This window comes from Psammomys obesus, unplaced genomic scaffold, assembly GCF_907164565.1.
Source record: "Psammomys obesus unplaced genomic scaffold, mPsaObe1.curated_primary_1811, whole genome shotgun sequence".
Classification (NCBI taxonomy): Eukaryota; Metazoa; Chordata; class Mammalia; order Rodentia; family Muridae; genus Psammomys; species Psammomys obesus.
The window spans coordinates 7617350-7630918 of record NW_026585691.1 but is presented as its reverse complement, the minus strand read 5'-3'; the positions used below and the strand labels follow the sequence as shown (position 1 = coordinate 7630918).

Here is a 13569-nt window from a genome sequence, read left to right as displayed (position 1 = left end):
AAGAAAGAAAGAAAGAAAGAAAGAAAGAAAGAAAGAAAGAAAGAAAGGAAAAGAAAAAGGGCTAGAGAGATTGCTCAGAGGTTAAGAGTACCGGGATCTAAGAGGTGCCCTTCAAAGTGGAAATCCTGGGGAAATGCTTCAGTGCTGGAATGATTTGGGCATACAGATAGAATTTTAGGATTTACAAGAAAATATACTAATTTGGGAGTTTACAAGAAAAAAAGAATCAAAAGAGAAAACCTAAAATAGAGGTTTAATGAATGACAACTTTTAAAGGCTCAGTTCAAGGAAGAAACATTAGTAAAGAGAGCTGAGAAAAAAGAGGCCAAGAGGGAAGCTAGAGTGTGGCATCTAGGAAGCTAAGGGGAAAGAGGTAAGAACCCTGGGGACAGACAAGGCAGGAGGAGAGGACTGGAGTGGCAACAAAAGAATCTGAATTATTTAAGAGTGGCTGGAATGGAGAAGGCTGTAGCAGGCAACACCTAGAAAGGGTTTGCTGAGGGCTTGAGAGATGCTTCAGTTAAGAGCACTAGCTGTACTTCCAGAGGACCTGAATTTGAACCCAGGTCACATGATTCCTGAACACACACACACACACACTTAAAAGAAATAAACATCATTAAGAGAAGCTTGTTTTTTTATAAAATGGTTTGACAAAAAAGGAGATGTTGGACATAGGGTGATGGCTCATCACTGTAGGGGGTTTAGTGGTATGGGTGTGGAACCCAAGGTTTTTCATGTATTTGTTTGTTTGTTTTGTTTTATGATGCAGCTTTACTGTGTAGCTTTGGCCAGCCTGGAATTTACTATGTAGACCAGACTGGCCTGGAACTCATAGATATTTGCCCGCCACCTATGTGCAGGGATACTGCCATCATGCTTGGCCTCAGACTCTCAGACTCTCTACAACTCCCAAAATCCAGGACCCAAGTGTGTTCCCACCTCAGGTTTCCTTGCACCTAGTACCAAAAGCACACCGCTGCACCTGAGCCTGCCTCTTGGGTTGTTTTGTTTACTTTTTTGTTATTCATTATTTTTTGGGAGGTAGACAAAGTTTGTGTGAATGCTCAGGTAGAGACACTTGTGTGCCATAGTACGCTTATGGTGATAACGAGACAACTTTGGCAAATCAGTTCTCTCTTTCTACCAAATGGGTACCAGGAATCAAATGCAGATCATTTTTTACCCATGAAGCCATCCCACTGCCCTCCCCATTTTTATATATATATATATTTTTTTATTGTGAGAGACTTGATATTTTTAAACATTGACAGACTCACTAGAGAGAAAAAAGTAAAGATTCCAGAGATGTTAGAAACAAGCATTTTCCCACAGGTGAAGATCAATCTGTGTTTGATTGATTGATTGATTACTTGGTTGATTGATTTGGTTTTCAAGATACTCTATAGCTCTGGCTGTCTTGGAACTCACTATATAGACAAGGCTGGCCTGGAACTCACCTGCCTCTGCCTCCCAAGCGCTAGGATCAAAGGTGTGCGCCACTGCCTGGCCAACCTGTGATTCTAGAGAGATCTGCATTATAAGACGGGAGATAATAGGCTGTGTGGTTTGCCTTTGCTTGCCTTTTTCCTGCTAGAGATTAGGAAGGAAAACTGATGATACTAAAAACTGATGATACTAAAGCTGGTGAGAAACAAGTATGTGGCTTGAGGAGTAGCAGAGTGGTGAATAAACCTGCCTAACTGGTTCTATGAGGCCCTGGATTCACTCACCAGCACTGCAAAATAAATAAATACAATAATTTGTTAATTCTGTTTACACCTTGACTAAGAGTGACAGCTTCTTCCCCACAGAATGCCATGTTTAACTGAAGATCCATTTAGTTATTTTTTTTTTCTCATTTAGTTAGTGACTGATGAATGAGAAAATGTCAGTTTATTTTATTTTAAAGGTAGGAAAGAAGAAGAAGCTAGGCCTAGTGGTATAAGACTTTAATCCCACCAGGGGGATTTCTATGAGTTCAAGGCCAGCCTTATCTACATAGTGAGTTCCAGGAAAGCCAGAGCTACATAGTGAGACCCTGTCTCAACGTAAAAAAAAGAAAAAAAAAAAAAAAAGGGTAATAAATGTGTAAGTAGGAGTAGGGAAATGACTCCATAGGCAAAGCTTTGTCCTTTACCCTTACACAGAGATAGAAGGGACACACAGCCACACAGCTGAGCTGGAGGAGCTAGGCAATATTCATGAATATAGTGTGTTGTTGATTAAACAATAACAAGGCTAAAGATTTTCGTAGCTCAGTGGTGGGGCACTTAAAAAAACAAATGGCACTGGAGAGGTAGCATGGCTGAAGACCCTGCACTGCTCTTGCAGAGAACCTGAGCCGTTTCCAGCACCCAGGACCTCACAACAGGCTGTAACTCCAGCTTCAGGGGATATGACACACTTCCAGTTCCTCGGGTCACTGCAGTTGTGCACCAGCCCACACAGACACATAGTTTTGGGGTTTTTGAAAGGAGCAAAATGGTACAAGGAAAGGGAAAGGCTACTGGGTTAGATTAGTCATTTCAGCTTTTTTTTTTTTTTTTTAATAAAACCAGACAATATGGAACCTTTCTCTCTCTCCCCCCCCCTTCTCTTTTTCTTTTTTTCTTTCTTTCTTTTTCCCTTCTTTTTTCTTTTTGTATTCACTTTCTGGTATATCTGTTTGTAAAGTGGGATTGCAAAGGGCAGAGCTGTCTGCTAGTTAGCATGCCAGCAGCTCATTGTCTCCTTTTACACTGGGCTGCGTCTACTGCAGCTACAGGCATTATCTGCTCGGTCTTTTTATTGGGTTGCACAGACATAGCTAGAATAATTACTGTACTCCAAGCATATGAATTTAAAATATTTGATAAATACAATGTTGGCTAGTTTGGGAGAATTTAACACTCCTTTTTCTTTTGTTATTCTTATTAAGGGTCAACTGTATTTGTTGGTAACAGACCAGGGGTTTCTTACTGAAGAAAAAGTTGTCTGGGAAAGCCTGCACAATGTGGATGGTGATGGAAATTTCTGTGACTCAGAATTCCATCTTCGGCCTCCTTCAGATCCTGAGACTGTGTACAAAGGTCAACAAGACCAAATAGATCAGGTAAAATTGTTGTCGGCATCCCCCCACATCTTCCTGGCTTGGCTTAGTACAAAAGATGAACCTCTGTTTCACTGAGACACCTGGTCTCAAGACTGTAATACAGAGAATAACAGAAGATACAAGACACCAAGTGTCCTGCTCTCACCACCATAGGTGTGTACACATGCACAAGCCTGTACCACCCCACCCCCAGAAGTTGTCCTCTGGCTTCCGCTCACAGGCACACACACGTACTGCATACACATACATATGCATTTTTTAAAATTCATCTTTTGAGACAGGCATGGTGGCTCATGCCTATAATCTTAGCATTTTAGAAGCTGAAGCAGGATGAATGCTAAGTTTGACATCTGCTATAGACTGAAACCTGTATCAAAAACAAAGGACATCAATAAAAAGCTAGCAGGACTTCCTATCGTAGCACAGCCTGTAATCCCAGAACTTGAGAGGCTGAGGGGAAAAGGTCTCAGCATAGCAAGGTCAGCATAGCAACTTTGAGGTCTACATAGCTCGGGCCTCTCAAAAATGGGTAACTAAATAAAGTAAAATGAAAACAAAAGTCACCCTTCGAGCTAGGTGTGGTAGTGTATAGCTGTAATCCCAGCCCTCAGTAGGCCTAGGTGCAAAGATCTGAAACCGAGACCAGCCCAGACACTTAGTAAGACTTGCCTCAGAACAGAACAAAACATTTTTGGGAGGAGGGGAAGAAAAATGAGTAAATAATCTTATGAAGTTCTTGGAATGTTTTAAAAGCAAACATTAAATGGAAAGTAAAAGATTAAAATAGTTTCAAAGGGTGGGAAATGTGTTTGAATTTAAATGTGAATATAGAAAATACTAGATGGCTATAAATACTCAATGGCTACATCTGTTACAGTGATTTCAGCTTTCATATTTCTGGTTTTTGCTTTTGTCTAAATTTTTTGCTTTTGTCTAAATTTTCCATACTCATATGTTTCTTTTTTAAACAAGATCCTTTTTTCAATAGTTTTCTTGAATGCCTTATTTATTGCTTCTAGAAAAGAATTCTAAAACTATGATAATGTGTAGCTCTGCAAAAAAGTTCTTAGAAATAGAGTTTTTTAAAAAAAATCTGTGCTGTAGGGCCAGGCAATGTTGGCGTACACCTTTAATCTGAGCACTGGGGAGGCAGAGACAGGAGGATTTCTATGAGATCAAGGCCAGGCTGGTCTACAGAGCAAGTTACAGTAGGGCCAGAGCTACACAGAGAAACCCTGTCCCAAAAAACAAAAACAAAACAACATCCCCTCAAAAAACAAACCAAACAAACAAACAAATGTGGTGTAAAAGCCATTAGTGGGTGTCTGTCTTCACACTGGCTGGTCCCTGGGTCACATCTCAACGCTGAAACTGGTTTGATTGAACCCCTCAGGACTACCTTATGGCACTGTCACTGCAGCAAGAACAGCAGAGCCAAGAAATCAACTGGGAGCAAATCCCAGAAGGAATCAGTGACCTGGAGTTGGCGAAGAAACTCCAGGAGGAGGAGGACAGACGGGCCTCTCAGTACTACCAGGAACAGGAGCAGGCGCAGGCGGCTGTGGCTGCTGCCACCACTTCCATACAGGCCCAGGTAAAACCTCAGCTCTGCCAATCTCAAATGTGACAGTTACTTTAGCAGTGAAGGAATTTCTGTTTGGGAGAAGCAGTTATAATTTGGCTCTGGCTTTTTTAGCTGTGTTAGCATGTCAGCACCCAAGGGTTTGGGTTTTTGTTGTTGTTTTGCTTTGTTTTTATATTTATCTTATTTTATGTACATGAGTGTTTTGCACATATATCTGTGTACCATGTGTGTGTCCAGTGCCTACAGAAGTCAGAAGAGGGCATCTGATCCTCAGGAACTGGAGTTATGAACAGTTGTGAGCCACCATGTAGGTGCTAGGAGTTGACCCAGATGTGCCACAAGAACAAGTGCTCGGACCTGCTGAGCCATCTCTCTAGCCCTTTCTGTGGGATTTTTTTTTTTTTTTTCACAAAAAACTTATTCTAAGTTTTTTGCTATCTTAACATATTTCTGATTTCATGATGGTATTTTTCCAAGGTTCTGATAAGATTATTTAGCCTTTTTCTTAAGTTCTTTAGCGCTACAAACTATAAACCAACTTGAACAAAGTGCTTCTGTTGAGCTGGAGGCAGCCTGAGGTTTTGCTGGAAAGAGGGCAATTTTTGGAGCCAGAGAGGTATGGGCTTCTTGTTCCTGCTGGTTCCCACTTCCTATTGCAAACACCAGGTCACAGTCCTCATCTTTCATGGCCCCTCTCCCTGTCAATAAAACAGAAGACCTCATCCTGAGGCTTCTTTAGAAACAACAATTCTAGGATTTAACTCAATTTCCAATACATATTCAGCAAAGGTTAGTTAGTTAGTTAGTTAGTTGTCACTTTTGTTGGTTCATGTTTTAGGTAGTAAGATATGACTGTCACACAAGTTTCTACATTCTGAATCTCATTTCATGAGTTAAAAAGTAACCCTTTCTCTTATTCTAACCTATACCATGCCAGAACCTTTCCCTTTGGCATTGGTGTACAAGAAAACAAGATGCCTTTTAGGAACTCATGAAACCAAGTACAGAATTCACTGGGGCGATGGCTCAGCAAACACGAAGACCTAAGTTCAAATCCCCAGTATTCCTGTAGAAGGTCAGACATAATCATGCAACTATAACCCCAGAACTGAGGTGGGCAGACAGGAGGATCTCAGGGGCTTGATGGCCAGCCTAGATTCAGATTCTGTGAGAGAAATCTCTCAAGGAAATAAGGAAACAGTGAGGATAGCAGATGTACACCTATGGCTTGTATCCGCACCACGTACAAGTGCACACACACATTCTCTCTCTCTGTGTCCCTCTCTTTCTCCACTAAAATGCATGTAAAGCTTCTGCCTCTAAATCAGACACAAACTACCCCAGCTTAGCTGCTGAGTCCCACCAGGTTAGAATCAGCTTTTCATGTCATTCAGTTGTCTGATCTCATAGCAGGCACTTATTATTTTACAGTCTCAATTCTCAGCATTCTCGTTTTTTCTTTTAAGATCTGTTCATTATGATATTTTTTGAACTCTTTTTTTAAGATTTATTTATTTTATGTATATGAATGCTCTGTTTTCACACACACCAGAAGAGGAAATCAGATTCCATTACAGATGGTCGTCAGCCACCATGAGGTTGCTGGGAATTAAACTCAGAATCTCTGGAAGAGCAGTCAGTGCTCTTAACTGTTGAGCCATCCCTCCAGCTCATTATGATATTGAATGAAGTCCTGAATAAATGTTATAGTTTACCAAAATTGTCACTTTAACATATTTCTTAAACTAAAAGCTAAAATGGCTGTAGATAATTATGTATTTGGAATAATGAGTACATTAATGAATTATACATCATAGATGAGATATCCTGTATATTAACTACTACTCTCACACTTGACAGAAGTAACTTAGAGAAGAAAGGTTTGTTGTGACTTACAGTAGAGGGTCCGATTCACCATAGTGAGGAAAGCGCAGTAGTTGAATAGTGCTCAGTTGGTGGAGGTGGGAGTTTGGTAACAAAGAATTTCTATCCTTTCCATCAGGAAGCAGCAGCTGAGCTAGGCAGGAGACACGCCCTGCCACATCCCTCACACTCACCTTTATATGGACCAGCTAGGCCCTCCTCCCTAAGATACCCAAACCTCCCACAGGAGCAGGCCAACTGTTGGACCAGGGGCATCTCTATCCAAACCCAGGGCATCTCTATCCTAACACCAGTGAGCAGAAGCCGTGCCCCCAAAGCTTCTGTTTCTGTGAGGATGCCTTTGCTTTGTAGCTCTAGCTAGCTCTGATTTGGTGCCAGGAAGAGTTAATCATCCCTTCCCATGTGTGTTTTTCCTACTGCAGGGACAGCCAGCACAAGCCTCTCCATCAAGTGTAAAACAGCCTGGGAATAGTGACCGGAAACGCAAGGAACCTCGGGAAAAAGACAAAGAGAAAGAAAAGGAAAAAAATAGCTGTGCAATTTTATAGGAAGTGCTGGCGTCTCTGGGAACCACCTATGCAGATGACGGAAAGGAAGACCCAGTACCTACCGTCTGTGCCTGATCTCCCAATGGATTTTGCTCATGTTTTCCAGGGGAAGGTTGATACTTTGTTACAATCAACATTTTCAAGTTACACAATACACTCTTTATGAGCTGGAGTTTTATGTTACAAGTTGGAACTGTTGTGTATTGTCACTCGTAGCCAAATAAGTATATCACTTCTATTTTGTGTCTAGTAACATAGCAACTCCAATCAGTTAGTAAGCTACTGTGTTCTGTCTGACAATGGATGGAGGTCACTGAGTGAGTCTGATCCTTCTCAAGATGTAATTATTAGCACAATTATTTCTGAAACTTTATGTTGTTAAATTATGTTCTAATCCATGAGAAACGAGGAGTTTAATATAGGGAGGGGGAAAGCAGGAATAATGACCCTTCATTGTACATTGAATTGGTTCAGCCCTTGACCAGCTTTACCTTTCTTTAGTAATGTACATCTTAGCTATTATCTTTAGAACTGATAATGGAGCCTACATCCAATTTAGATAGAACAAAATATTTTTTATTTTCTAATAGCAAAACAAACAAAAAACCACACTACACTAATACTTATAACCTATCCAGATCAGATACTGACTTTGTAGTGCTGTGAGATGTTTAATTTCAGTACCTTCAGGTAGCCTGAATGGTGGTTTCTGTTTGCTAAGGATGTAATAGTGAGTGAGGAGGAGACCACACTCATGTTCAGCCTTGTAAATAAGGACAGAGAAGAGCAGAGTTCACTGTCTACCTTTTTCTAGAATTACCTTGAACCTTAAATTTTAAATCATGTTTATTGCTAGAAAATTAAGCATAGTTATTTAAACCAGTAAAAAGCACATTTCCGAAGGAGAGTCAATCTCTTGACTCTAGTGAAAAGATATTAAAATTTTGAACATAGGTAGAAATCTGAAGGAATTTATGTAAAAGCAATCAGATTTTTTAACTTATGAGAACCAAATAAACCTAAGACATCTTACATCATTTATAGGATTCTGAAAGAATATTTATTCAGCTTTGTGATGAGGCAGCACATAATTGTATTTCTAGATACAGTTTGGAAAACTATCCTTAACAGTCCTTTTTATATACTTTGTATTTAAAGTTTGTTTTGAAGATTATTGCCAGTGCAGGTAGCTGTGTGATTTATCCTAAGCCTCGGTAAACTTTATTCAGGAGCATCACAGATTGAATTTCCAATTAGAGAATATTTCTTGTGGTCAGGAGCCAACAAAAGACTACCAAAAAGAAAGTGGTCTAGAGTTTCTTAAGACAAATTGTCATTAATGTCCTCTGTGATCCAGCTGTAGGCTAAATCTATATGTAAAAAGTAGAGTTTTATTTATGAAAAGTATTGTTCTAAGGGGAAAAATTTTCAGGGCCAGCCATGCTGTAGCCTTTATATCCTTCTATATTACATGTCTATTTATGTTCTTGTTGTTTCTTCATATTTCCTACGATAGCATGGGGACTAATCACAGACTCTGCCTGGGGTGTAAGATTTGTGTTTAAAATACCCAGTAAGTTTCTTGGTTCCAGCCTAGAGTGAGTGCAAATTGTCAGAGATCAGACCCCTTTGGGTGGACTGACCTCAGTGTACCCATGGTAGCACTCTGCTGATTGGATGAGAAAGCTCAAACCTCAGGGTTTGCTTTCCCCAGAACAGTCTAATACTTTCATTTAGAAAACAATAAACCTTGAGTAATTTTTAAAAGTATACTTGAGGCATATTTTTCATAATTATATACAATATCTATTTATTGCCCTTGAAGAATCTATATATATAAATTATGTTATTTTTTACTATCTTAGTTTGTTCCAAAGATAATACTGCCATACTGCATTCCCTCTAGAAGGAAAAACAAAACAAGTACAACTTCCTCTAAAGCAGCGGTGCTGCTCCGATAAGTAGATATGCACTTATGACAAGCAATGTGCTGTTAATCCGACCTGTTCCTGGTGAGACTTCACGTCAGGCATGCTGACATTCCTGGGATTCAGTTTGATATGACAAGAGTCATGACGAGATGTTCGTTTTCATTGCTGTGGGAGAAATTAAATGTTTGATTCTGTTAAAACAAATTTCTGAGATATGCTTTCCTGTTCTTGAAGGCTGTCAAGGATCTAAACTGCCACGTGTTTATTTCCTGTTTTGCTCAAGGTAGCAAGTGATAGGCATATTGTTATTGTTGCTTATTTGGGTATCTAGTACTTTGAAAATGATATTTTGAGGGATTTCCTCCCTCACAATACTTTGTAATACTTGAAATTGTTATACACATATTGCTAAAAGACATTAGAATTTAAATATTTTGGGGTTTAATGGTTCTAGGCTAAATTTCATACACCATTTGGCTCATGTGCCCACTCAACATGAGAGTTAGCAGAAGGCAGGTGGAAGAGGAGATGTGGTCCCTGGCACTTTTCTTTTGCTTTCAAAGCATGGTCTTAAGGTTAGTGGCCAGTCTGTATTAACGTGCACTTCCTCATGAGTGACCGTGTTGTATCAGCAATGCTGTGGGTTATACGAGTTTGTCAATACCAAGAGTCATGTGTATATCTCTGAAGCAGCTTTCCATGACTCCTGTTTGGGTCTCAAAGCAATCTGAAAACATTGTATCAATCTAAAAGTTGTCATTTTAAAAAATATTCACACACACCTGAACTAGGAGTGTCACTAAGTGGTAGAACATTTGCCCAGAGTGCACAAAGCCCTGGGTTCAAATCCTAGCAAATGTACATACAGTAAGCAGGATGATATAAGGCAGCTAATCACACAGCCTTGGCCTTACGCCCAGCCAAGTTTCAAGGTCAGGCTAGTATTTGGACAAGACAGAGGCTTTGAATTAGGTTCGAGAATATATCTAAGCTTGTGTTTACTGCCTCACTCTTCTTTAGTTTGATAATTTACGTTATATTTTTAATTCTTTCTCATGCTCCTTGATCTTGGCTTACTTAAGCAAGATTAGACCACGTTAGTTCACTAAACTCACTGTTATCCATTCTGTACTCACACAAAAGCTTCATAGCATTTTGTCCATGAACCATAAGCTTAATGTAGACCTTGAGGACCACAGGGAAGGTATGAGGAAAGATCATGACTCATGGTTACTGTCTGTGTTGGCATGTGAATGGATATCTGTAAAATCCTAGCAAATTAGGCAAGAATTTTCAGAACTGTCCTCGGTCTTGCTTAAGTTTTTAGACATGGTCTTGCTATATAGCCAGGCTGGCCTGGAATTGACTGTTGTAGCCTCAGCTACCTTTAAACCCAGAATCTTCCTGCCTCAGCTTCTCACTGCTATGACTACAGGTATATGTCACCATACACAGCTTGTTTAAACTTTCTTTAGAAAAGCAAGTAGCAAACTCCATTTTGCATAGCTTTCTTATTCATCGTACCAGTTTTTTTGTTGTTTTTTTTTTTAATGACAGAAAAGCATACAGGTTTCACTGTCTAGGCATGTAATTTAAATTGAAAAATTAATATCTGACAAAATGAGGCAGAGACATTAAAGATAGTCACTCATTTATATTTTAAGGAATTAGACATGTGAAATTCTGGCTCATTTGGTGTTTGAAACCTGACTTTGGGTATGGTAACACACACCTGTCATCCCATGTTTGAGAGGCTGAAGCAGGAGAATCCTGAGTTCAAGGCCACCCTGAGCAAGTAGTAAGACCCTGTTTCCAAAATCAAACCTGACTTTGTCTTGTTTTGGCAATCGTTGTGTGCCTCAGTTTTTCCTCTATATTCAGGGTGCTCCTCTTTCCCCAACCACCAATGCTTGGTTCTCCTGAGTAAATGCCATACTTTGAGCACTGAGAATTACTGAGATCATCACAGACATTGTACATCCTCCACTCCTGAATGTGCAGACTTTTTATGGCTTAAGTCAGTTTTGTTTTGTTTTGTTTCTTTAATGCTGTTAGAGTCTGTAGAGTTCCTTTGAATTTGGCATCATGGCTTTCAAAAATGTTTTGCAGTTGCTTTTGTATTCGGTAGACTAGTGTCAAGATTGGGGAGTATTTGGGCATATTAAACATGCACTTTACAAATCTGTTTTCCCGTATCTTTCACAGGTGTGGCATTTAGAGCCTTTAGAGCCCCTTGGTGTAGCTCTGCAGGGTAGAGGATTATCAGGAACTGACTTTGCTCTCCCCACTGCCGTCTAGACAACTTATTTGTGGCTTAGCGTGAAAATGGATTCTGATCATGTACAAGTGAGAGACTGTAAAGGAATGTATTTGAACCTTAAGAGTCCTTGGTTCTCTAATAATTTAGTATCTTTTGTTATTGATGTCTGACACTTCTTAAACTGCTAAGGGGAAAAATTATGAAGATTTGAGTTTACTTTTCTTAGGTAACAGTTTAAAGCAACTTTAAAATTAAAAGCTCCCTGATAGGAATAAGTTATAGAGACAACAAAACAGGAGGAAACCTTGCAGGTCGCCGGGAAACTTAGTTTGAAAATCTATCTAAAATTTAATTCATGCATGTCTTAACTTAATCCCGGTATTTCTGCTATTAGGAAATAGAGCTTAACAAATTGATATATGCATATATTTTTTTACATGTAGGATTCTAGTTTCTATCTTTTGAACTCAAGAAAATTTAACTCAAACAGGGTAAAAATCTTCAACTTTGCCTCAAATTCAATGTTCCTTTGTCTTGACAAAGGTTAGTTAGACTTGTCTAATAAGCTGGTATTTTTAAGGCATGATACCCTCCTGTTAACTAGTTAAAATACCATGTCAGAGATAGGAAATCCAAGCTTTGCCCCAAGTTAAGGTAAAGAACAAAAGCTCCCTTATCCCAGAAAGCGTCCACTCTATCTAGCGTGAATTGTAAAGACTTCCTCAGCTCACATCATAATTTGTCACTTGTCACCTTTTAAATGTTTTCTCCATCTGCACTGTAACATCTGGAGAGGCAGGGCGGCTCAGTAATCAGAGGGCACACAACATGGTGTCCTGCCGTAGGCAGTCCTTGCTTCTTCGGCTCCAGGGGTCACTTTACAGCTTTATGTTGACAGTCAGGAAGCTGAAATACCATTAGAAACCATGAATCACTGATGACACCCTAACAGAAATGCCCTATGATACCACCAAGTCATGCAGTGAGTTTTAAGACAGAGATTGCTGTTTAATCTTTGGAAATGATGTCTGGTTTGTGAGAATGTCTGTCGGTGTTGCTTCCCACCCTTATTTGTATGACATAACCACTGTGACAGGAGGCAGTGTCTCTTCACTTCCCAGGTTTCTTCTAGTTTTTGTTAAGACTTATTTTCCTCAATAAAATGGTAAACTGTTATCACAGATCCACATGAGACCAGATAATAGAAGACTGATGTGTGACTGCAAAATGAGAGAGGGATAATCTCCCAGGAAACTCATTTCCTAATGACAGCACATTTGACTCTCTTCCCTTGACTTGGGCTGAATAAGCAGGTTGAAACGTGGATTTGGGAGAGTAACAAGTTAAATGGAATGATCACTGAAACTGTCATTTTGAACAGCACTAAGGAGAAGAAATAGGTTTTCTTCCTCCACTTCAGTGAGGCTAACTTGGAGCGGTGTGCTAGCTGAAATGGGCCCTCAAAATTGACTATAAGGACAGAGTGCCCCTACTCACCTTTCCTCACTGTCCCAGTAGCTTTTCTAATTCCGATAATTCATTCTTCTGCTTTAAATGCAAGTGAAGAATGATGAGTAACAGAGATGACATACAAGCACTGGGATATGCTCTTTCAAAAAAGACACCTAAAATGTACCGACCCATTACAGGGCCCAACTGATTTCTGTGAAATACTTACTGTTTTAATGCTAATTATGCTAAGACCACCTCTAAAAATTATGTCTCAAATTTCAAGTTTCACTTTTGGAAACTACTCCTGAAAAGACATTGAATATAGGTGGGAAAGTATAAAATGTTTCTGACACAATGATTCAGTATTATTCAGTGTTTAATCTCAAATTTGTTGTTGTACCACAAATGTAGTGTCATCATTGGATGAAAACGTTGGATGTTTTTGTTAATATACTTAAAACTGTAACCAGTGAATAACACCGTAGTATTTTTTATTATAGATTATATTTTATTTCAATAAACTTTGATATTTAGACTGAACATTCTCTCCTTGTGTCAGCTCATCACCCTAAGTTACCGTCTGTATGGGTGGTCACATTTACTTGAGACTCATTAAGATCAAGGTTTGATACAAGGGACAGTTAATCAACTCTCAGCTACAAAGTGGCAACCCTGGCTCCAGTGAGGGAAAAAGTCACCATCTCACACAGCTCTCCTACTGGAGTCAGGAAGAACTGAAAGGGATAATTTCCTCCATCCACCATGGATTCCAGGTTGTTAGGGAAGCACCCCAAGTCCCTCTACCCACTGAGCCA

The 13569-nt window shown here is 39.6% G+C and overlaps 1 protein-coding gene across 1 annotated transcript in view; it reads left to right on the top strand.

Moving 5' to 3' along the window:
• Window positions 1-13294, top strand: part of Mindy2 (MINDY lysine 48 deubiquitinase 2) — a 57237-nt gene extending 43943 nt beyond the window's left edge. Inside the window, exons 7-9 of the mRNA XM_055598078.1 lie at window positions 2921-3094; window positions 4488-4688; window positions 6986-13294. Coding sequence (XP_055454053.1) covers window positions 2921-3094; window positions 4488-4688; window positions 6986-7111 — 501 coding nt within the window. The 3' untranslated portion in view covers window positions 7112-13294. The remainder of the gene's footprint in view (window positions 1-2920; window positions 3095-4487; window positions 4689-6985) is intronic.
• The last annotated feature ends 275 nt before the right edge of the window (window positions 13295-13569 follow it).